Here is a 24,728-nt window from a genome sequence, read left to right on the forward strand (position 1 = left end):
CCCTTCTGTCCCCCTCTTCCTCATTTAAGGAAATTTGTGATACATTTGACCCACCCTGATAATCCAGGATAATCTCTTTAACGTCAGCTGGTTCGCCTGTTAATCCCATTTGCTGCCTAATCCCCCTTTGCTATGTAATGCAACATATTCACAGGGTGTGAACATGTGGGAGGCAGAACCCACCACGCGGGTATCCATTCGAGTACTCTCGGGCATCTGGAGAGCTCCAGGCCAAGCCTGTTGGTGAGCATCTTTCTGTTGGGTATACACATATCAGCGGAACAGCCTGGGTATAGGCTAGACCTTCCGCTAGTTAGTTGATCCTGCCAGTTTTCTCCAAAGTGATTGAACCAACGTAACACTCCCACCAGCCACGTGTGAATGCCAGTTGTGCTCAATGGTGCAACACTTGGCATTTTCCATGGCTCTTCCTGACACCGGGGACTCCCTTGCCACTCTGCCTTTCTCCGTGTCTGCGGGTCCAGCAACGTTTCACCCTGACCATCCCTTCATTTCCATTTCTGTTCCCAGGATGCAAAACCTTGTTGCAGAAAATGGCCATTTTCAGAGCATTTTCTGACCCAAACCTCAAATGTGTGTGGGTATTTTGGGGCACTTGTGGCCATTCAGCTAAACCCCGCTACTTACAGAATCTTAGGATGACAACAACTGCAGGGGCCACATACGTTCCATTTTCCCACTCAGAGCAATTATGTCACATGACCGTGGTCTCTCAAGTTGCCATGCCTTAGGCTGGTTCCTGCACCAAAATCCCTTTCCACAGGCTACTCCTCACCATCCCTCATGACATGTGCCCTCCAGAAAAGCTTCCCCAAATCTCCCAGTCGGATTCTATGCCGCTCCCCTCTGTTTCCACAGCATTCAGCTACCTACCTACCACCTACCACATCTCTCCCACTGCACTGTGCCCCTGGGGCCGAGCCAAGACGACTGGACACAGCTCTTGCCCTGTGTCTATCCCTCAGGGTCAGAAACTCAAACTCACTTGTGTTCGTTAGTGATAGGCACCACCACTACCAGCACATTTTTAACCAGGAAGGAACAGAACAGCTTCTCCAATGGATAATCATTCCATTATTGGACAGATACATTTACTAAGTACATTCACTAAGAGCTTCCTATGTTCCAGGTACTGTTCTGGTATTGCAGAAACAGAAAATAAGGAACAGCTCCTGCCTTCAAGAACTCTGGTTTCCACAAGCCAGATTCACTCTTTCCTGCCATTGGTCTCAGAAACAGTAACAAGGGTCCTCTCTCCTCCACGTGGGAACACTCAGATATTTCAAGTCAGCCAGGCAGTGAAAGGAGGCTTACTTAGTCAATACCCCAACTGCAAACTAGGCAACGGAATTAGTGACAAAAAGGAATTTCCAGTGATAGAAATGAGATGGTAGCCTGGGGCAGGCACATGGGGATTGACTGTACAGTGGCATGAGAGAACTCTCTGGAATGATGGAAATATCGTACATCTTAATTGGGGTGGTGGTTACAGGGATGTATACATCTTATCCAACTGTATGCTTAGAGTTGCTTTAAAAGGAAAGATGAAGGTGCCTGGGTGGCTCAGATGGCTGAGTGCCCAACTCTTGATTTCAGCTCAGGTCATGATCCCAGGGTCCTGAGATCGAGCTCCCCATGGGCCTCTTTGCTGAGCATGGAGCCTGCTTGAGATTCTCTCTCTCTCTCTCTCTCTCTCCCTCTGCCCCTCTCCCCGACTCACACTCTCTAAAAAATTAAATAATTTTTAAAAATAAAATAAAAGGAAAGATGAATTCAATTCTATACACTGGCACTCACTGCCACTCGCTGGATGTATCACCTCAGGCCTAAGTCACTATTTTTCCAAATCTCCATTTCTATCTGTAAAACATCATTTGTGAGCTAGTTTGATGGCTTTCAGGCTCCTTATTTATATAAATTCTTACTGTAAATCAGAGACAAAGGAGCTAGCTCCCTGGCTCAAGTGGGCATGGGGAATCTGGTGGTATGCTTCCAACCCCTTCCCCTCCTCACAATGGCCCTGAGAGGGCGCCATTGTCCCTGAGTCCCAAATAGCTCTGCCAGGCGCTGATTCTGTCTCTGCAAAGGATTTGCCTGAGACTAAATATATCCCCTTTTCCTCCATACCAGATGGTTTCTAGATTGCTCTGGAAAGAGTAGGCTTTTGTGCTTCCATGGAAGAGGGAAGCAGTGACAAAAAAGACGGCCATGCCTCTCCTCTCCATTCTCCTCCTCTTCCTGGTTCATTGCACACAATTCCCACAGCAAGCGTTCAAGAAGTGGCTGCAGTACAAGACCTCTCATTAATGGTCAATTCCAGTTACATTAAAGTACTTAATAAAGCCTGGATTACTGGGTGATTAGGTTTCCAGTAAATCCCAGTGGCTTTTCATCTGGGCCGGCAGAAGGCCCTGGCCCCAGGCCTGTAAGCTGAACAGAGAAATTAATGGGTGTTTTATGCCCAAAACGGTTGGTCATGAGGAAGGAGGTTACATTTTTAACGTTTTCTTTCCTGCTCTGACCAGCACAACTTCCTCTTCCTTTGCTTTTAGAGAATTCATCACTAGTTCCCTGCATTTGGGAAGATGAAGACCCTTAACACCCACAAATTTCAGTTTCTACACTTTACAGCTACATTTTTATCCACATAGAAACTACAGGACACACACACACACACCTTATTATGAATTCATTAACTTAAAAAAGATCTTGACGGATCACAACACGGACAAACACTGAAGGGCAGCGTCGCCTCTGGGAGAAGCAGGCCGTGCTCGGTGCACACCCTGACTTGAAGTCCCCTTGTAGCAAATCCCAGCAGCCCCCAGGGCTGTGCACACCAGGAGCAGAGGCATTCCCATGGCCAGCCATAGCAGGCAGGAGCCAATCCCAGAGAGCCGGCGGCTAAACCTTTTACCACCTTTCCTGTGACCTTCCCTCCCCTCTCCAGGATGGTCTCATGACTAAAGGAAAAGAGAAGATGTGGCCACAGATGCCACTGGAGTTGAGGAGTAGGTTCTGGGAAAGAAAGGACAGCTTAGGATTAGAGCCCCAGAGGCTCTGGAACACATCACTATAACATGAGCCATTTACGTAAATTAACATTTTCCAGTGACCATGTTAATTAAAAAGGTAAAAAAAAAGAAACAAGTAAAATTCATTTTAGTGGTATAATTTATTAGCCCGGGATATCCAAAATATCATTTCAACATGTAATTCTTATAAAAATGGAGACATTTTCACATGCTGTTTGCCTTACTAAGGCTTTGAATTCTGGGGTGTATTTCACACGGAGAGCACATCGCAGTTCAGACTGCCATATTTCAGGTTCTCGATATCCTTTTAAGATGAGGGGTTACCATATCCAACAGTGCCTGTGAGAGAGCAAAGAAATGAGCAGTTCCCAGCAGTCAGGGGAAGGGGGTGGTTATGGTGGACACCCCCCTCCTGCATCCAAATGCCATTCTTGACAGGCACGCCTCCTGTCTCCCAGAGCCAGCACTGAGAAGCTCAGGAGAACGTCCTACGCAGACCCAGGGCCCCGCCAGGAGATGCGCAGCAGTGTCACACAGAGGATGCCGAGTGGAGCTCGTGGGCCAAATCCAGGCTGTGGAGGAGTTGTATTTGGCTCCTATGCCGTTTTTCAATCTCTTGAAGCAGTTGTTTTCACAACCTTGCATTTCCCTCCTGGCTCTTTTAGACACTGGATGTGTAACTCCTGTATGAGACCACAGTTCTTGAAGTCAGGCAGCCCTGCATGCTAATCCTGACTCTACTGCTTTTTAGCTGACATTGGATACATTAGACCCTTCCTATGTCTCCTATTATAAAATTGGAGAGAACAATACTTTACAGACACGTGTGACTTTAGTGAGATAAGGCATTCGTTGGCTAGCACGAGGCTTCGTACGTTGTAAGTACTTGATAAATGGTGGCATTAGTGTTTCATTCACGGGAGGCTTGAACTCCTTAGAGCCCCTACCATAGTCTTATTTCAAGATGGGAAATTGGGAAGTTCATGGACAGGAGCAGCTCTTAAAAGCAACCTTTACTTGCCTACACCGATGTTGACGAACGGCTTCTGCACTAACAACCTTTAGACAGTCTGTTTCTTTTCTCTGTGGTTCAACTGAATTAAGCAGTCCTCAGTACCAAGGCACCACAAATTTTAAAAGGATTATTTCTGGGAACGAAAGCGGAAGCTAGCAATGACACCAGTGGCTCCTCCTGCTAACCTCCATCCCGGTGCCAAGGTAGAAGACTTGGGGTCTGGGCACCAGATGCTGCTGATAAAAGATACTAATGATCGGGGTGCCTGGGTGGCTCAGTCGGTTGAGCATCTGACTTTGGCTCAGGTCATGATCTTACAGTTTGTGGGTTCGAGCCCCACGTCGGGCTCTGTGCTGACAGTTCAGAGCCTGGAGCCTGCTTTGGATTCTGTGTCTCCCTCTCTCCCCCTCCCCTGCTCACTCTCTGTCTCTCTAAAATGAATAAACGTTAAAAAAAAAAAAAGATATTAATGATCAAGATGGAACAAATCTTGGCCATTGCTCCACCCCAATTTTTGTTTTTGCTTTTCATGGAGAAATTAAGGGGCTGGGACTTAAAAATATCTAAACAATCATGATGAACTCCACACCACAACCCTCTAGCCTGGGGTTCAGGCTCCTTACCATCCCCACCGCCATATGCCTTTACTTATTCTTCATTTTTTAATTTTTTGAGACAGTGAGAGCAAGGAAGGGGCATAGAGAGAGGGGTACAGAGGATCCCAAGCAGGCTCTGCGCTGACAGCCACGAGCCCGTTGCAGGGCTTAAACTCACAAACTGTGAGATCATGGCCTGAGCCGAAGTCGGACGCTCAAACAACTGAACCACCCAGGCACCCCCACCGTATGCTTTTAATTCAGAGATGTAGGTAGGAGCAAAAAGCGGGCAGCCCACTCCAGGGGACAGAGGCCACAGAACTAGCCCAGGAGGAAGGGGAGGCTAAGGAAACCTTTTCCCAGTTCTGTTTCCCATCTTCCCTTTCTGCTATTTAATGCATATCTGGCTTCTTCATTCCTTTCTACAATTCAAGTATAGATAATGTGCCCAGCACTGTACTAGGCATTTTGAACCTCCTCCTATTTTTCAAAATAACTCGTCTCCTCCACACTTTTTCCTTTTCTTTTGCATTACTCAGTTTCCCATGTGCTATCTATGAGTCTCTCCATGATTCACTCTCTGGAAAAAGATGTGGCTCCTTTCTTTACAGTAAATAATATATGAGTTGGCCCCCGGGGGCTGGGGAGAGAGACAGACAGTTCTGTGCAGCACCCAGGGAGCCTACATGGCAAACGAGGAGCACATGGGTAGGTAATGGAGTAAAGACAACTGCAGCGGTTTTATTTCAGTACAGATTTAAGTAACTCCTTTGTTATCAAAAATAACTATGTCAGCATCAATAACCTGCTGCTTATAAAATGTATTCTTGGCAGAGACAGAGAGAGAATTAACATCTAATGAATACTTGCCATCTGCCAGGCAGAGTGGAAGGCTCGTGGTTCTCGGTATTTTAGTGGTCAAGGACTCCTCTGGGATTCTTGTGGAAGCTACAAAATCTCTCCCTTAGAAAAATTCAAATGTACACAAAATTTTACATAGAATTACAAGGGCAAACAATGTTCCAAAGCACAATCACAGACCCCCAGACTAAAACTTCTTACGAGGGGCACCTGGGTGGCTCAGTCAATTAAGTGTCCGACTCTTGGTTTCACCTCAGGTCATGATCTCATGTTTTGTGAGTTCGAGCCACACTAACAGCATGGAGACTGCTTGGAATTCTCTCTCTTCCTCTCTCTGCCCCTCCCCCACTTGCACTTTTTTCTCTCTCAAAATAAACATTAAAAAAAAATTGGGGCAGACGAACATAAGGGAAGGGAAACAAAAATAATATAAAAACAGGGAGGGGGACAAAACAAAAGAGACTCATAAATATGGAGAACAAACCGAGGGTTGCTGGAGGGGTTGTGGGAGGGGGAATGGGTTATATGGGTAAAGGGCATTAAGGAATCTACTGAAATCATTGCTTCACTATATACTAATTTGGATGTAAATTTTAAAAAATAAAAAATAAATTAAATACTTCAAAAAAAAAATTGGGCACCTGGGTGGCTCAGTTGGTTAAGCGTCTGACTTTGGCTCAGGTCATGATCTCACGGTTCGTGAGTTCGAGCCCTGCATCGGGCTCTGTGCTGACAGCTCAGTGCCTGGATCCTGCTTCAGATTCTGTCTCCCTCTCTCTGCCCCTCCCCTACTCGTACCTCTGTCTCTCCCTCTCTCTCAAAAGTAAATAAACATTAAAAAAATTAAAAAAAAAAAAAAGACTTTTTGCCAAGCCCTTACATCTCCTAAGCCCTTACATAGCATTATTGAGACAAGATGCCATTATCCCCACCTTACAGATGAGGGTACATCCCCAAGGTCATATACATCATAAGTGGCAGAAACATTTCAACCAGGTTGTCTAAACACCTCAACTTGTTACCCTAGATGAAAATATCAATCGGTTTTTACTGTCATTATAACCGTCATTCCCTTTTTTTTTAAGATTTTAAGTAATCTCTTCGCCTGATGTGGTGCTCGAACCCACAACCCTGAGATCAAGAGTCACACGCTCCACCAACTGAGCCAGCCAGGCACCCTGTCATTCCTTATCTTTACACAAGGAAATAAAATCATGTGAGAGACTGAATCTGTGCAAAACATTCTAGACTCAACCACAGGACACCAGAAAGCTCAGACTTCCCAGAGGTTCCAATCCCATTTCTTATCAGCCAAAAGCCCCACTCCCAGTGAACTTCATCTACTCAGCTAGAAAACAAGCCAGGGGTGATTTTCTTAGACAGGTTTCATATTCCTCAGAATAAGAGGCCAACCTCTTTGTCAATATCTCAATAAAACTAAGGAGAAAAAATTTTTTAAGAAGCAATCTCTCCTTAAGATAATCTATCAGTGAAAATTGGAATTAAGAGACCAGTCAAAGCCTATGGATATGAAACAAAAGATTTAATTTCAGAATATTACATGAATAAAAAAGACAGTGCATATGGTTGTTTCTTTACAGTTACATAGATATATCCGATATATAGTCAAATAAGAATGATATACAAAAAATGGTGAAACAGTTAAGAAACCTTGTTTCCGTGTTGAGGGAGCTCAGGGAGAATGGGAGGGCAGCCCCTGCTATGAAGGGCCCCGGGGCAGGAGCGTTTTTTTCCCAATAGGCTCTGCCAGGCTCCCAGCAAGTGTGGGCAAGTGCTCTGCTCAATGGCTCTCTAGCCCCCAGGCCGTGGCCTCGCACACTCCAGCTTCCATGGCAACGCATGCGCTCAGACTATTACCACCCCACCTCCTCACTAGCTCCTGCACTGACTCTCCACTACACGTTGGCATTGGCTGCTAGGGAAGCTAGCTTTTCCCTGGGGAGTTTTAGATTGGGTTAATTACCACTGGTTTGAAAAGCTTGTGCATCTTAGGAACCCAAATCTTCCCCAGATTCTAGAGCAATCTTGCCAAATGCCGGTATCCAGGTTTAGATCAAGGTCTTGTCTTTAGTACAAAAGCTTCAGGGTGGAGGGGACAGGGATGAGGTTCTCCCTGGGAAAAGGGAAATCTACTTAGAAAGGACCTTCCAGCATTTGCATGAGGCCCTGTGTGAAGTAAGGAAGCAGCGAGAGTCTAGAGAAGTCCATTCCCAAAGATGGCTGCCCCAGGTAAGCATGGGCCACACAGCTGGTCACTGCGAGGCACAGTTGCGATGACCACAGCTTCTCCTAGGAGGCAGTATTTTAAACCATACCCTAACAGAGGCTCCTGCGAGGGAAGCAGCACAAAAACACTGCTATCTGGGAGGAAAGGCTCTGCTCCGACACTCTGGGATCTGCTGGCTTCCTCACAGGCCAACAAAGAGCTGCCTCTGCAGTGGTCATCGCCGTCAACAGCCCTGCACTGCTCCATTTCCCAAGGGTGCTCCCTTGTCATTCCTGACAGACCCTAGAAAGATATTCAGGGTGAAGAGTGTGTGGAGGACCAACTGCCGCTTCAGTTACGATTTGTAAACAACCATCTCCTTTGACATGTTTTGGCACTCAGGTATCATCAGTATCTTCTAATCTTCTTTCGCTGCGGCAGTGGAGTTTTTCTTTTTTTTTTTTTTTTTTTTTTTAATTTTTTTTTTTTTCAACGTTTTTAATTTATTTTTGGGACAGAGAGAGACAGAGCATGAACGGGGGAGGGGCAGAGAGAGAGGGAGACACAGAATCGGAAACAGGCTCCAGGCTCCGAGCCATCAGCCCAGAGCCTGACGCGGGGCTCGAACTCACGGACCGCGAGATCGTGACCTGGCTGAAGTCGGACGCTTAACCGACTGCGCCACCCAGGCGCCCCGGCAGTGGAGTTTTTCAAACCAGACTCACTGGTCCCAGTGCAAAAGTGTGTCATTATAAAAGGTTAGAAACCCCAGTGACTATGGTTTTCACTGATTCACCCAGTGATGTGAACCAAGGCGGTGCTCTGTGTTTCCATGCTCATGCCCACTGGCACAAATACACTGCCCTGCACTGACATATCAGAATCCATCGCAACTGACCCCAGAAAGAAATGAAATCTTAAAAATCATAAGAAGAGGCATTTCCAAAGAGACTGTTCCAACATGAAAAATAAACATAACAGATTAAAAAAACATCTTATAGATTAAAAAACTGTTAAATACTGGCTCAAGAATACCCGCCCACCAAGTCAGAAGGGAGACAGTACCCTTCTGTGGCAAATGACAAAGGGCTTTTGTCTTTGAGTTCTCCGTAAGATTCCACAGGATTAGAACGCTTACATATTGTAAGGCAGAAGGTTATGCTGTTTATTTCTCAAATTTGGATTCCAACTGGATCACAGCTTCTATTAAAAAATTACCTATCACATCCTTTAAGCAAGGGAAAGTATATTTAATAAATAACTTAAATGAAACACACATACCCGAATACACACAAATTGCCCAAGGGAGCGAGCTATATAAAAGCATGTGCGTGTGACAAGCATCTTTCTCACCATCCTGGTGCCAGAACACTACCCTGGGGTATCAATTCCATCCAACCAAAGAAAGTCTCCTAAATCTCAGCCACCTTCCTCAAATAGAACGCCAGAACAAACCTGATGAGAGGGAGCTATCAGGTCACTGCCCTGCTCTCTCCACCTGATGCCAGGCGTGTTTAACTGACCACGCCACTCTGAGATGAAACATTTAGACGAATAAAGAAATGAACTACAGAGTTAAGGGAGAGCATTACTTCAGTCTGGTCATACCAAAAGCAGCATCTGTTTGCATTCACTGGTAGCTGGTGCTTATTTTCTCAATAAGAAAAAAGCCAAATAGAAATCTACATAAGTGAATTTGCTAAAAATATTTTTAAGAATGACATAAAACTGTTTTAGAGAAAAGGGATTCTATATAGGTTTATACTCCTCACCATCTACCGTTCACAATCCATTGAATTGGAAAGCCAAATTTTACATTTCCTTTCACTACTGCTGTTACAGCAGCAAATGAAACAGGAGGCACGGAAGAGGACTGACACCTGGACACAAAACCGAAGCATGCTGCCCGCAGAGTCATCTTCTGTTTCAGGAGAAACACAGCTTTTTCAATAGTTTGAAGATAGTCAGCAAATCATACTTTGCCGGGCAACTGCTTCCGCACAGAGCTTGACTCAGCTCCAGCACAGGGCAAGAGCAGCCGCGCAGCTTAATAGAGCAGGCCCGCTCCGAACGTCCTCGCCGGCCACACACCGCTCTCCGGGCAGTGAGTCCGCACACCGGATCAAAGCCATGCCACCGCTCACCTCCAATGCACGTGAACATCCCCAACCAGGTCAAAGCCCCAGCCCCACCTCCAGACCACTCCCTTGCCCATCCTGACGAGGAGGGGGCAGCGCAGCAACCCTCCTCAAGCACTGGTGATAAGCCTTAACTGCTTCCAAAGGAGAACAAAGGATGCCTTTAAAGGATGCTCCTTTAAATCCTCCCAGCCCTGCAGAGTGATGCTGGCTTCCTCCCTGTGGCTCCAGCTTGCTCTCAGGAGACAGTCCAGCCGGCACACACCATCCCTTAGAAGGATGCAATATAATCCCATCCACAAGGAGTCACCATGGTCATAAAGCCAGCTGGCCCCATCCTAGTCACACTCCAGAGCTTCCACTACACTCAGATGTATCAGCAAACCTCTATTAAGCCATCAGTGACTTTCCTTGAGTCACAGTGATTTGGCACAGAAGTACTGGCACCAGAGATGTTTTAGGTGAGAGGAGACTGAATGAAAGAGACGAGTTCAGCAACCACACAATTACTTTGGCATCACTGAGGAAAGGGGAAGAGAGGGAAGGAGGGAGAGATGCAAGGAGGGAGGAAGAGACAAAGTTTAACAAATGACATTTGTTAAAATATTCTATCATTCTGAATTCTCCCTTTTCAATGCCACAGGCCAAATACCCTGCAATCTCAGGCCCAAGAAATAATTTGTAAATTTCCGGGAAAGCTGTTAAGTTCTTTGGACACAAATGATATTGAGGAGTACAGCCTCATGAGACAAAGAGCTTTCCCAAAGCTTAAGGTGAAAAAGAAGGGAAAGATACCTGTCTTAGAGGCAATTTAGAGTACCTATCCGAAAAATGGCTTTAAAAAAGACAACAACAAACAAACAAGAAACAACCAAAATACCCCCAACACTAACAAAACAGAGAAAAGCCCCAAATATCAGTTAAAAATAGTATCAACCCACTAGGATTGACAGTACTTTTTAAAAAAATCACTGACAGTTGAGCACAACTTTCATATTTTTAAAAATAATATCTGCCTGAACAAATACATGGAATGAGCACTGAAGCCCACCTGGTCCTGCCCATTTACTGCGCTGTGTGAGCTGGTTGGCTAGTTCAGTGGTTTCCCCATGATATTTTCAAAGAGAGAGAAAGAGAGAGATGCCAGCACTCATTCAGTAGGCAGAGTCTATAGACATTATCCAGTGAGTGGGGTTAGAGGTGTCAGTCAGGTCACAGGATTAGGTGACTCTCACAATTCAAAATGCAGCAAGCAGGCTGCAAGTCCAAGCTTCTCCACGAGCGGTAATGATACCTGGCCCACTAAAGAGAAAATTCTGGGTGGACAACAGGAGAACTCTGGATCCTTTAGGGGAACCCTAGGCTGAAAGAAAAACAAGAACATTAAGCACATTTATAAACATTTCTTTTTGCAAACATCCCACCTAAAAGCTAGAGAATCTACACTTAATATTTCTACAAACTGAAGGTTCAATAGCTTGAGAATTTCTGACTCTCTATCAAATAAACATCACTTTGTCCACTTGCCCTAATCTCAGTTCATTGTAACAACTTGGGACACCTGGGTGGCTCAACTGGTTAAGCATACAACTTCGGCTCAGGTCATGATCTCATGGTTCATGAGTTTGAGCCTCACATCAGACACTGTGCTGACAGCTCAGAGCCTGGAGCCTGCTTCGGATTCTGTGTCTTCCTCTCTCTCTGCCCCTCCCCCACCTCTCAAAAAATAAAGATTAAAAATAAATAAATTAAATTAAACTAAATTAAATTAAATTAAAAAATGTAATGACAATAAAAGCTACCACTTTACTGCTCTGAGTTTCTTATATACCTTATCTCATTTATCTTCATAACAATTTGTGCATGAGATAACACTCTTGCCATTTTACAGGTGAAGAATCTGAAGCCTACACAAGTTAACTTGCCCCAAGATAAATAGCTATTGAGCAGCAAAGCTGGGAAATGAACCAAAGCCTAACTGAATGCAGAGCTCATGTTCTTACCACTACTACGCCTCTCACCAGCAAATGTTTACTAAATGCCTACTAGATGTCATTACTGGGAGAAAAAGAACAGGAGACAGGAGACCACAAATATATTCTTAAGTCTGGCCCTGTCTTTCAGAAAAGAAACTAGCTACAGATATTAGATGATACAAGTGAAGTAAATAATGACGATAAATCATACTAAATGTCAACATTTTAGTAGTGTCCACAAGAATCCAAAGGAAAACGCACATCTGGCTGGGTTAGCCAAAGAAGGTTTCAAAGGGGAGATGTGTGGTTCAGGTTAGGCTTTGAAGAATGGGTAAGATTCTAACTACTGAAAGTAATGCTCATTAATAAGGAAGTGCTACATCAGCAATTCTCATCTGGGGGTCCCCAGAGGACACTTGGCAATGTTTGGAGGCATTCTGGGTTGTCAAAACTGGGGGAAGGGTGCTACTGGCATCTAATGGGTAGAGACTAAGGGATGTGCTAACCATGGTACAATGTACAGGGTAGCTCATACAACAAAGAATTATCTGACCCAAAATGTCCACAGAAGCAGGTTGAGAAACCCTCTGCTAAATAAATCTCTTTGGAGAGCGTGTTCTTTTTTTTTTGTTTTTTTTTTCCTTTTTAATTTTAGAGAGAAAGCGCAGGTGCAGGTAAGGTGGGTAGGAGGGGCAGAAGGAGAAAAAGAGAGAATCTTAAGCAGGCTCCACACTCAGCCTGATGCGGGGCTCAATTCCATGACCCTGGGATCATGACCTGAGCCAGAATCATGTCAGATGCTCAACTGACTGAGCTACCTAGGCGCTCCTAGAGTGTTTTCTTGATGATGATAATTAAATTACATTATTTCCCTCAAATAATATTTGTTCCTTTTATAAAATCACCATCAAAAAATCTAGTTATATTGGGAATGCAAGCTGGTGCAGCCACTCTGGAACAGTTTGGAGGTTCCTCAAAAAACTAAAAACAAAACTACCCTATGACCCAGCAACTGCACTACTAGGCATCTATCCAAGGGATGCAGGTGTGCTGTTTCGAAGGGACAAATGCACCCCCATGTTTATAGCAGCACTATCAACAATAGCCAAAGTATGGAAAGAGCCCAAATGTCCACTGATGGATGAATGGATAAAGAAGATGTGGTACACACACACACACAGTGGAGTATTACTCAGCAATCAAAAAGAATGAAATCTTGCCATTTGCAACCACGTGGATGGAACTGGATGGTATTTTGCTAAGTGAAATTAGTCAGAGAAACAAATATCATATGACTTCACTCATATGAGGACTTTAAGAGACAAAACAGATGAACATAAAGGAAGGGAAACAAAAATAATATAAAAACAGGGAGGGGGACAAAACATAAGAGACTCATAAATATGGAGAACAAACAGAGGGCTACTGGAGGGGTTGTGGGAGGGGGGATGGGCTAAATGGGTAAGGGGCACTAAGGAATCTACTCCTGAAATCATTGTTGCCCTATATGCTAACTAATTTGGATGTAAATTTTAAAAAATAAAAAATAAAATCAGGAAAAAAAAGAAAACTTCACAGTACTTTCTATTATAGCATTTTTGGCTAAGATTTAAACAGGAGAAACCTGGAGCTTCGATGTATAACTTGAAAATTTGTAATTTTTCACAGCAGTTTTTAATCCAAAGAATTTTGAATAAAATCTAATTAATTATGGAAAAAAAATACGAATAAAGATTTCCAAATAACTATTAAAAAAATTTAGTTATATTCATTGCATTAAAAGAATCAGACAGCAGGTAAGTGGATCTGTGTCCTTGGAAACTGGAAGAGAATTCAGATCTGGAGATGCAGGTCTGGGAGCAGTTATCCTAAAGAGAGAATAGAGCAGTGGATTAGCCCAAGCTGCTGAGAGGGAAAAAGCAAGAGCAGAGATAAGCAGGGAACTCAAGACAGATCACTTAAAAACAGGAAGCAGAGGTAGACCAGCAACAGTAAGCCACCACAGAAGTGGAAAAGAATTAACAAGGAAGGAGAATAAGAATAGGATATCATCATGACAGCCAAGGAAGGCTTTTCAAGATGGAGGAAATGACTAAGGGGAGGGCAAAGCGAAAATGCCACTGCCTAATCCAATCAAAGGTGCTCATTAACTGTGGGCTCCCACTATTCTGAATCCTTAACATTTTTTTTTTTTTTTTTTTAATTTTTAAGTAGGCTCCACGCCCAACATGGGGCTTGAACTCACGACCCTGAGATCAAAAGTCACATTCTCAGGGCACCTGGATGGCTCAGTTGGTTGAGCGTTCAGCTTCAGCCCAGGTCAAGATCTCAGAGTTCATGAATTTGAGCCCCGCATCCGGCTCACTGCTTTCAGTGTGGAGCCCACTTTGGATCCTGTGCCCTCCTCTCTCTCTGCTCCTCTACCGCTCATGCTCTCTCCCTCTTTGTCTCTGTCTCTCTCTCTCAAAAAGGAATCAACATTAAAAAGAGAGAGAGTTGCATGCTCTACCAAGTCAGCCAGGCACAACTGAATCACTAACATTTTTGAGAATCTAACAAAACTATATATTCTGTCCTCCAAAAAAACATACATAGGCATCTACAAATGAAATAACATTAACAATACTAGGAACTTTATCAGAGCCTTTAGAAGGTCCACAGGAACAGCTCAAGAACCCTTGCTCTAAATCTTCTTGGTAAGGGGCACCTGGGTGGCTCAGTCAGTTAAGTGCCCGACTTCAGCACAGGTCACAATCTCATGGTTCATGGGTTCGAGCCCCACATTGGGCTCTGTGCTGACAGCTGACAGCCTGGAGCCTGCCTCGGATTCTGTGTCTCCCTCTCTCTCTCTCTGCCCCTCCCCTGCTCTGTCTCTCAAAAATGAATAAAAAAAACATAAAAATTTTTTTTATAAAAATTAAAAAATCTTCTTGGTAAAATATGAACCTGGCTTCTTTTTTTTTTCTTTTTTTTTTAACTGTTTATTTTTGAGAGAGAGAGCACAAACCGGGGAGGTGCAGAGAGAGGGGGACAGAGGATCCAAAACAGGCTCTGCGCTGACAGCAGAGAACCCCATGCAGGGCTCGAACACACTAATGGAACCATGAGCTCATGACCTGAGTCAAAGTTGGATGCTCAACCAACTAAGCCAACCAGGCACCCTGAACCTGGCTTATTTCTCTCTCCTGAAAGTAGAACTGTCAATATAAAAAGACTTATTATTTCTTGATTATTTTAAAAAATGAAAGCCACAAAAGGTATAATGGATACAAAACAATGTATCCTTCAAAAATAACTTATACTTAGCTTTGATTCATGGATATATAGGTTAGGTAAAAATATTTAGACACACATAACTCAAACACCCAATTTGCCTCAATCAGACAGCCCCTCCTTTAAGTCCGAAGATGGAAAGAAAAAGAGCTCAGATAATTCATTCAAGGATAAGGAATAAGACTATACTGAAATCTGGGAATGCAAGCTGGTGCAGCCACTCTGGCAAACAGTATGGAGGTTCCTCAAAAAATTAAAAATAGAACTACCCTACAACCCAGCAATTGCACTACTAGGTATTTATCCAAGGGATACAGGTATGCTGTTTCGAAGGGACACATGCACCCCAATGTTTATGGCAGCACTACTGACAATAGCCAAAGTATGGAAAGAGCCCAAATGTCCATCAACAGATGAATGGATAAAGAAGATGCGGTATACACATACAATGGAGTATTACTAGGCAATCAAAAAGAATGAAATCTTGCCATTTGCAACTACATGGCTGGAACTAGAGGGTATTATGCTAAGTGAAATTAGTCAGTCAGAGAAAGACAGATATGACTTCACTCATATGAGGAATTTAAGATACAAAACAGATGAACCTAAGAGAAGGGAAGCAAAAATATAAAAACAGGGAGGGGGACAAAACAGAAGAGACTCTTAAATATAGAGAACAAACAGAGAGTTACTGGAGGGGTTGTGGGAGGGGGGGATGGGCTAAATGGGTAAGGGGCATTAAGGAATCTACTCCTGAAATGATTGTTGCACTATATGCTAACTAATTTTGATATAAATTTAAAAAAAATAAAATCAATAAAATTTTTAAAAAAGACTATACTGAAATCTAATCTTTTAGAAAAGAATAAAGATTTATCCATAAGGATTGGATTTTTGTTCTCTTTCTATTGCTGATATCTCAAATCATAATTATGCTCAGGTCTCATTAGTAAAGTGCACATGTCAAACCAGAGATCACTTCATCTGCCACAGGAGCCTTTTAAAATAAGACCAAGTCTCAACCATTTTTCTCTAGTCACACTAGCACTACTTGTCAATGCTTCTAAAACACTATTTCAATGAAGCCTCACAAGATATCTGTGAACTAGATATAACTATTATCCTTATTTTCAGAGAAGGAAACAAGCTCAGAGAGAATGAATGGTCTTCCTGGGCCAGAGGAATAATGCCTTTAATCAGGTCTAACAACAAGTCCCCTGGTCCTCCCAGTGGGCCACATGGCTTCTTCAGAGGAAAGCACAGCAGCCACTACTTTTCATCCCCAAGCCTTGGGCAACTGGCAGTCAGTGCCAAATAATCTTTTGTTCTAATTATTGTCTGAAATATGTTGTATGACATGATTTCCAGGATCCGTCAGCTGTTTATTCACTGAAAGCCTCACTGAGTAAACAAGGCCAAAGTCTACACAGAAAGAGAACATAACTATTCCATGTTTATTGAGCATATTCTTAGCACTTCTGTACTTGGTTTCACAAATTAGTTTACACTTGCTTTAAATTTTCTTAACAAGTATTCTTAAGATTTTGTTCACATGTGTCCCATCTGTCCAAGAATGCAGGGACCATGGGGGCTGTCTTCACAGCTCTGCACCTCAGCACCTGGGACAGCGCTAGGTATGTTATCAATAACCATCTGCTAAATGAACTCAAGGGCAAAGACCCAGTCTTGCTATTTTACTTTGCTTCTGACACTGGGAATTCAAAAACTGCTCCTGACTGACTAAATGCAGAAAGGACTTACATTCAGTAAGAATAAATATAATCAGTACCTTTTTTCCCCTCTTTCTTCCCCTCAGACCATTTCAATCTTGTTGGCATCAATGTGACAGCTGGAGAACCAGGAAATAACTGTAACAAGAAAATTTTATAGTGGCTTAAATGTGCTTATATCATTCTTATACACGGACTACTAACAGAAGAATTATTTGCTTGTTCCATTTCAGTGTGAAGAGTTTCACGGAGGCAGATTGTATTTATATCACTAACCTTAATTGATTTTATTGCTGGCTTGATGAAGCAGCATGTCTAGTATACCTGAGACTACCCAACAAGTAATGCAGTGTCAAGCAGGCCCAGCTCAGTGTTACCTGCCCCACAGAGTCCCCCCGTAAGAACTGGAATAGTTCCAGCACTTTGTGGAGCTATTTCACCATATTTGTCACCTCTGCGTATGACTGGCTATACTCTCCTGGAACTCCACGTGTGTTTGTTTTGACCATCAACATACGTGAAAGGACTGAAGAAAAGGCATAATTTCATGGCTCAGAGAAACACAACAGGAAATAAAACAGATGACAGACAGTATAGCAATATTTCTCCTTTCTACAAATGTACACAAAGAGAAAGTCTGAAGAACAGGATCTTACTAAGTTCATGTTTTCTTTGCTGGCTCTCTTCAGTTCACCAATGGCTATAGATTCCGGAGTAGGGTACTTGTTTTTCTTTTCTGACATCATCTGATTTCCCAGGACCTTCCGCTGATTTAGGAAGAGAAAATATGTGATTTATAAAGATTGACTCTATCTGTATAATAGCTATACTGATCTTTTAAACTACAGTTTCTTTCTTTATTTTTTTAAGTTTATTTATTTTGAGAGAGAGAGAGAGAAAACGAGCAAGTAGGGGAGGGACAGAGAGAGAGGGAGAAGGAGGATCCAAAGCTGGCTCCATGCTGTCAGTGCAGAGTCTAACATGGGGCTTGAATTCACAAACCATGAGATCATGACTTGAGCCAGATGTTTAACTGACTGAGCCACCTAGGTGCTCCACTACAGTTTCTTAGTTTAAAATTTTTTCAAAGAAATAAAAAAGTTACAAAAATTAAAATAACTAAAAATAAAAATTAAAAAATTTCAGCTTTCTGATAAATTCTGCCAGGGCATCTTATACAAAGGAGTCCAAAGCATGTTACAAAAAACCTTGAAATTATTGCCTTTCTTTAGGTGATCACTTTCCTCTACATTTAAAATAGCTGAAATGTAAGAAACAATTTTATAGTTGATTTAAACTAGCTAATGCAGGCCAATTACAGTGTTTCTAAGAACATTAAAAAAAAAACAAAACCACCAGTTATTTACCAATATAATTTTTTTCCCAAATACATGTGGTCTCTGGCAGCTATTAAGAGTCCCCTCCCTACTAAAGGACACTTCTGCGAGGTCCACTCTAAGACTGCCTCCCTGTCACATCCTCATACAGGATTAGAAAATTTGGGGAGAGTCTTTAAGAGTTTCTAATACAGCCACAAGAGCATGCAGGTCTTCTTAAGAGGGTCACATGCCTATATTGTCATTCAGAGCAGGACAAAAAGCCCTTTCATCTCTGAACAGCTTAGAAGCTCACCTAACCTACTGTAACAGCTGACGGTGACAATTCTATCATCTTTGAGGAAATCTTCCCGTTTTTCTTCTTAGATTAAGTTTAAATCCCAAAAAAGGAATGTAACAAAACTAAAAGATTAAACTTTACAATATAAATTTTAGCAGCAATATTAAGAATATTCCAATGCAGGGGCACCTGGGTGGCCCAGTCGGTTAAGCATCTGGACTCTTGATTTAGGCTCAGGTCATGGTCTCAAGTTTGTGAGTTTGAGCCCCGTGTCAGGCTCTGCGCTGACAGTGGAGAGACTGCTTGGGATTCTCTCTCTCTCTCACCCTCCCCCACTCTCTCTCTCTCTCAAAATAAATAAATAAACTTTAAAAAAAAAGAATATTCCTGGGGCGCCTGGGTGGCTTGATTGGTTAAGCGTCCGACTTTGGCTCAGGTCATGATCTCACAGTCCGTGAGTTCAAGCCCCACGTCGGGCTCTGTGCTGACAACTCAGAGCCTGGAGCCTGTTTCAGATTCTGTGTCTCCCTCTCTCTCTGCCCCTCCCCTGTTCATGCTCTGTCTCTCTCTGTCTCAAAAATAAATAAACATTAAAAAAAATTTTTAAAAAAAGAATATTCCAATGTAATAAATTATTTACATGAGAGGAATTCTGGAGGAAAGGGTCTAGCCCAAAAAAGGGATCAAAGCAGAATATAAATCAAATACCTAAAACACAGGAGACCACTACATCTTCCTTTCTGAAATCAGGTATCACCTCAGAAAAGCTGAAATGGGGATCCTAGGAGCCATAGGACAGGCTGTAAAGCTTCCAATGAACTTTTTTTTTTTTTTTTAACGTTTATTTATTTTTGAGACAGAGAGAGACAGAGCATGAATGGGGGAAGGTCAGAGAGAGGGAGACACAGAATCTGAAACAGACTCCAGGCTCTGAGCCGTCAGCACAGAGCCCGACGCGGGGCTCAAACTCATGGACCGTGAGATCATGACCTGAGCCGAAGTTGGACGCTCAACCGACTGAGCCACCCAGGCGCCCCTCCAATGAACTTTTAAAAAGACATTTCATTACCCCGTCTCTATTGAGCAGAAACCTCTATTATTAGCTCAAAAGTCTCTTCATTTAGAACAAAAATACTTTATCCTTCTGTTTCATAAAATTTGTTAATGTTTGTATTTAAAGTTGTTGTTCTAAAATGTTTTCTCCTGGCAGAATTATAAGCTCTATTATAATTCTAAAGTTCTAAATTCTCTCTCAGTAAGTTAAGTGGGCACTTGCCAAGAGGATCTACTCTATATTTACATCTGAAGCAACACTTAGCATGACATCTAGAGCCACCGCAGAGACCTCACTAGAAAGAGAAAACTACACCATCTAGCTTCAGTTAAAGAAACATTTGTTTGACTGACACATAGAGAAATATCTGACTAACAACTTTTCTTGTTATCAATAATCTCAATGACAGGAAGTCAGAGGAAATGCAGACTTCCAAGTAAAATGAACCAAAAAGGATGTTCATTTCATGAACTACACCTAAGCAGGTGAGTATACTGCTAGGGTTCTAGCAAAATAAATTACTTTTTAATTATAGTAAAATATACACAACACAAAATTTACCATTTTAACCACATTGAGTATGTAGTTCAGTGGCATTACTTCCATTCATATTGTTGTGCAACCATCACACCATCCACCTCCAGAATTTTCTCATCTTCCCAAATAGAAACTGTGTACCCACTAGACAATAATTCCCAACTCCCCCCGCCCCAAACCCTTAGCCCCTAACAACCACCATTCTACTTTCTTTCTCCATGAATTAGACTATTCTAGGTCTCTCGTATAAATGACATCACATAGTACGTGTTCTTTTATGACTGGTTTATTTCATTTGGCATAATGTCCTCAAGGTTCATTCATGTTGTAGTATATGTCAGAATTTCCTTCCTTTTTAAGGCTGAAGAGTATTCCACTGCGTGTATATACAACATTTTGTGTATCCATTCATCTGTCAACAGATACTTAGGTGGCTTCCACCTTTTGGCTATTGTGAATAATACTGCTACAAACATGGGTGTACAAATATCTGGTTCTTATCCTTGCTTGTGATTCTCTTGGGTGTGTACCCAGAAGTGGACTTGCTGAATCATATGGTAAAATCCTTTTAATTTTTTGAGGAACTGCCACACTGTTATCCTTGGCAGCTGCGCCATTTTCCATTCCTACCAATAGTGCACAAGGGTTCCAATTTCTCCACATCCTCCCTGACACTTGTTCTTTTCTGTTTGTTTTTTTATTTTTTTTTATGTTTATTTAGTTTTGAGAGAGAGAGAGAGAGAGAGACAGAGCGTGAGCGGCAGAGGGGCAGAGAGAGAGGGACACAGAATCCGAAGCAGGCTCCAGGCTCTGAGATGTCAGCACAGAGCCCAATGTGGGACTCAAACTCACGGACCGCAAGATCATGACCTGAGCTGAAGTTGGACGCTTCACCGACTGAGCCACCCAGGCACCCCTGTTTGTTTGTTTTTTTAATAATAGCCATCATACTGTGTATGACTTGCTATCTCACTGTGGTTTTGATTTGCATTTCCCTAAAAGATAAGTGATATTGAGCATATTTTCATGTGTTTATTGGCATTTGTGTATCTTCTTTGGAGAAATGTCAGAGTCCTTTGCCCATTTTTTAATTTTCTTTTTCTATCGTTGTAAGAGTTCATTATATATTCTGGGTTCCTTATCAGACATTTGTTTTACAAATATTTTACATTCTGTGAGTTGCTCTTTCATTCTGTTGATCACAAAGGCAATTTTGATGTTAAGCAAGACTAATGTAGCAGAAGGTACTCGCCCCCCACAGATCAGGATTGAGAGTGAATTCTAAACTTCTATTAATGATAATAGCTAAGGCCAAAATTAGGGCTAGACGACATAGCAATGGCTAACAACTGCAGCTTACAGAAAAAATACATATTACAAGGTCTTTATTTTTTTAGGGAATAATGTTTACTTTTAAACAGAGCTCCTTAATGTTGCTGGATTTATAGATTTTAATAACGTTAAAGCGATTTTTTAAAATAAATACAGCAGAACACAGAACTGTGCTTAACCTCTCTCCAAGTTAACCAGAACATTGCCTTAGTTTATGTCTGAAAATTTGAACCCCATAATTGGGTTATCTACTGCCACCTAATGGCAACATCCCTTAATCACAAATTGAGATCATCCGTGAAGACCTGTGAATTCAACCCACAAGCATAGTGAGGGCAGCAACAGCACAGAAGTAGATACTGTATTTGTTTTAAAAACAAGATTTTTAAGTAATTTGATACAGAGGAAATATACAACTGATTGAAATAATAAGCTTACAAAAATTTCAGCTACCTGAAACTCACTAGGCTATCAGAAAATCCATTTTCTGGGGGCACCTGGGGGCTCAGTTGGTTAGGTGGCCAACTTTTGATTTCAGGTCAGGTCATGATCTCACAGTTTGTGGGTTTTGAGCCCCACATCAGGCTCCACGCTGATAGCATGGAGCCTGCTTGGGATTTTCTCTCTTTCTGTCCCACCCCCACTGGTGCACAAGCCACACACGCTCTCTCCATCTCTCTCTTCTCTCTCAAAATAAACTTCAAAAAAAAAATCCATTCCCAAACCATTTCCACAAGCCTGTCAACTCCCTCACTTCTCCAAGAGCTTTTGTAAATTGTGCAGTGAAATGTGTAGCACAAAACAAAGAACACTCTACACTGCTCAGGAATGGGACTCTGTCCTCAGCCCCCAAAGAAAAGGAAGGACCTTTCTTTTATTCTCCCCTTCTCCAATCACAGAACCCCTTCTCCAATTTGAAACAGCAAAATGCTATAAAAACTAACAGTTTTTCCAAATTCTATCTTTAACCTCTTACAAACAAACCCTTTATAGGATCCCAAAGAATAGAAGAAAACTGTTTATGCATAAGAAAAGTCACACTGTTAAATTTTCTCTAAGTCAATGCTGAAAACAACAGCACAGCATACCTACCTTGATAAGGCCACTGAAGGAACGTGAACGGGCTCTCTTCTGTACCTGAGGAGTAGAAGATTCTCGCCCTGGTGTCTGAGTCACCGACTGCTTATTAAACTAAGAGAAAACATAAACATTTTACTATTATTTCCCCCATCAAGAGATAGGATTCTGTAATAATCAATAGCTAAGTATAAACATCCAGAAAAATCCAGGAATAAGTGAGTCTCCACACATATGGATTGGTAGGTTGGCAAGCAAATCTCAAAGCAAATGATGTTGCCAAAAAGATTCAAAATTTTTTAAATTACTCTAAGAAGACTGCACTTCATTTTCCTTTTCACATGTACTATATGAGGTTGGAAATGTTACCCCTATTTTACAGACAAGGAAACTGAGACTCTGGGAGTTATGTAATTTGTCCAAGATCTCCAGCTGGTAATCAAGACTTTTCTGCAGAAAGTACCTTGAACAAAGAGAGTGACTAGCACAACCTAAAACAGTCCTTAATTTAACATAAATTGCACACAGAATAAAAAAGTGACTAAAGCTCTTTAAATGGACATCTATCATGATTGCTTGCCAGCATTATTATCAGAGGAAATACATCAGAATAAAAATTTGTCGGGGTACCTGGGTGGCTCAATCGGTTAAGCATCCGAATCTTGATTTTGGCTGAGGTCACAATCTCACGGTTTGTGAGACTGAGCCACGAGTCAGGCTCTGCACTGGACGTGGAGACTATGTAGGATTCTCTCTCCCCCTCTCCCTCTGCCCCTCCCCAACTTGCTCGTGCCCTCTCTCTCAAAAGAATTGGCATTTTTATCAATATCAGCTCTCTGTTTAATAGTATCTAACATGGAAAAATGGAAGACCTAAGACATTATATAGTCTTATTTAATGCTTTGATTAGCCATTCATCTTCCCAGTTACAAAAAATGACATAGTACTTAATTCTACTTATCTTCCTTTTCAACATATAGTTTTTACATGTGAATTTTAATTTTGCAAATTTTTATCAGTTCAGGTTCAGTTCTGGAGACTTTAAAAAATGACACTTTTCATACATATTATATAGGTACCAAAATGTTCTCGACATTAATTATCTCAGCTGACAGAAAATTTAGTCACTTCTAAAGAGCTTCGCAAGCAAGCATCCCTCCAGGGTATATTGGGACAAGTGACAACCCATCATTCCTGATCATGTTGGACAGGTACAGTAAGGTGGGTTCTCTTGTATCCAGCTTGTGAGAGCATTAATAACTTTCTGGGAAGCTGTTTAGCAATGTGTGTCCAGAGTCTTTTAAAAATGCATACAGTAGCCCCCCTTTATTCATGGTTTTGCCTTCCGTGGTTTCAGCTACCTGTAATCAACCACAGTCCAGAAGCAGATGATCCTCCTTCCGATGTACGGTCAGAGGTCAGTAGTAAGCCTAACGCTACATCATAATGCCTACATCATTCACCTCACTTCACCAAATCACATGAGCATTTTATCACTTCGCATTATCATAAGAAGGGTGAGAACACTATAGTAAGGTATGTTGAGAGAGAACACATCCACATAACTTTTATTACAGTATACTGTTATATTTGTTCTATTTTATTATTATTGTGGTTATTGTTATTGTTGTTAATCTCTCATTGGGCCTAATTTATAAATTAAACTTTATCATAAGTATGTATGTATTAAAAAAACATAGTATATATAGGGTTCAGCACTATCCACAGTTTTCAGGCATCCACCGGGGGTTTTAGAATGCATCCCCTGAAGATAAGAGGCAGGAACTACTGTATTAAAAAACTCACACCACCTATGAAGTTCTTACCAAAAAGAAAAAAACCTAATTGATATTCAAATCAGTTTCTATAATTAGATCTAACTACAAATGTATAATAAATACAGAGGATGGAGGAACATGTTAAATAAAACCGCAGAAGTGCAACCAGCAAGATCCAGTCTGTGGAAACCAATCTGGTTTCTTTCACAAATGAAGTGCAGAGAGAGAATGTGTGTATTTAAACACAAATGCGGTAACCTGGATTAGATCCTGACACAGAAAAAGGGTATCAGCGAAAGAACTGATAAAATCTGAGTAAAATCTATCATGTTAATAGTAACATTAAGTTTTAACAATTTTTTTTAAGAGAGAGAGAGAGAGAGAGAGAGAGAACACAAGTGCGAATGAGGGAGACAGGGCAGAGACGGGGAGAGAATCCCAAGCAGACTCCACAACGGTGC

The 24,728-nt window shown here is 42.0% G+C and overlaps 1 protein-coding gene, 1 long non-coding RNA gene and 1 other non-coding gene across 4 annotated transcripts in view; 2 read left to right on the forward strand and 1 right to left on the reverse strand.

Annotated features, from left to right (window-relative positions):
- Nucleotides 1-4,334: 4,334 nt before the first annotated feature.
- On the forward strand, nucleotides 4,335-4,419 carry TRNAQ-UUG. The gene has a single exon. It is a non-coding gene; the product is annotated as a tRNA-Gln (tRNA).
- Nucleotides 4,420-8,380: 3,961 nt separating this feature from the next.
- ARHGAP19 (Rho GTPase activating protein 19) overlaps nucleotides 8,381-24,728 on the reverse strand; it is a 68,097-nt gene continuing 51,749 nt past the window's right edge. For both annotated transcript variants that reach the window (XM_042960579.1, XM_007080129.3), the window contains exons 9-12: nucleotides 22,505-22,603; nucleotides 17,529-17,639; nucleotides 16,932-17,010; nucleotides 8,381-11,256 (exon numbers count right to left, since the gene is read on the reverse strand). In XM_042960579.1, the coding sequence (XP_042816513.1) occupies nucleotides 11,252-11,256; nucleotides 16,932-17,010; nucleotides 17,529-17,639; nucleotides 22,505-22,603 (294 nt within the window). In that variant the 3' untranslated portion in view covers nucleotides 8,381-11,251. The remainder of the gene's footprint in view (nucleotides 11,257-16,931; nucleotides 17,011-17,528; nucleotides 17,640-22,504; nucleotides 22,604-24,728) is intronic.
- The window catches only part of LOC122231864, a 37,338-nt gene continuing 32,379 nt past the window's right edge, over nucleotides 19,770-24,728 (forward strand). The window contains exons 1-2 of the long non-coding RNA XR_006209134.1: nucleotides 19,770-20,028; nucleotides 23,847-23,906. This is a non-coding gene — a long non-coding RNA (uncharacterized LOC122231864). The remainder of the gene's footprint in view (nucleotides 20,029-23,846; nucleotides 23,907-24,728) is intronic.

The sequence above is a fragment of the Panthera tigris genome, chromosome D2 (genome assembly GCF_018350195.1).
Source record: "Panthera tigris isolate Pti1 chromosome D2, P.tigris_Pti1_mat1.1, whole genome shotgun sequence".
Lineage (NCBI taxonomy): Eukaryota > Metazoa > Chordata > Mammalia > Carnivora > Felidae > Panthera > Panthera tigris.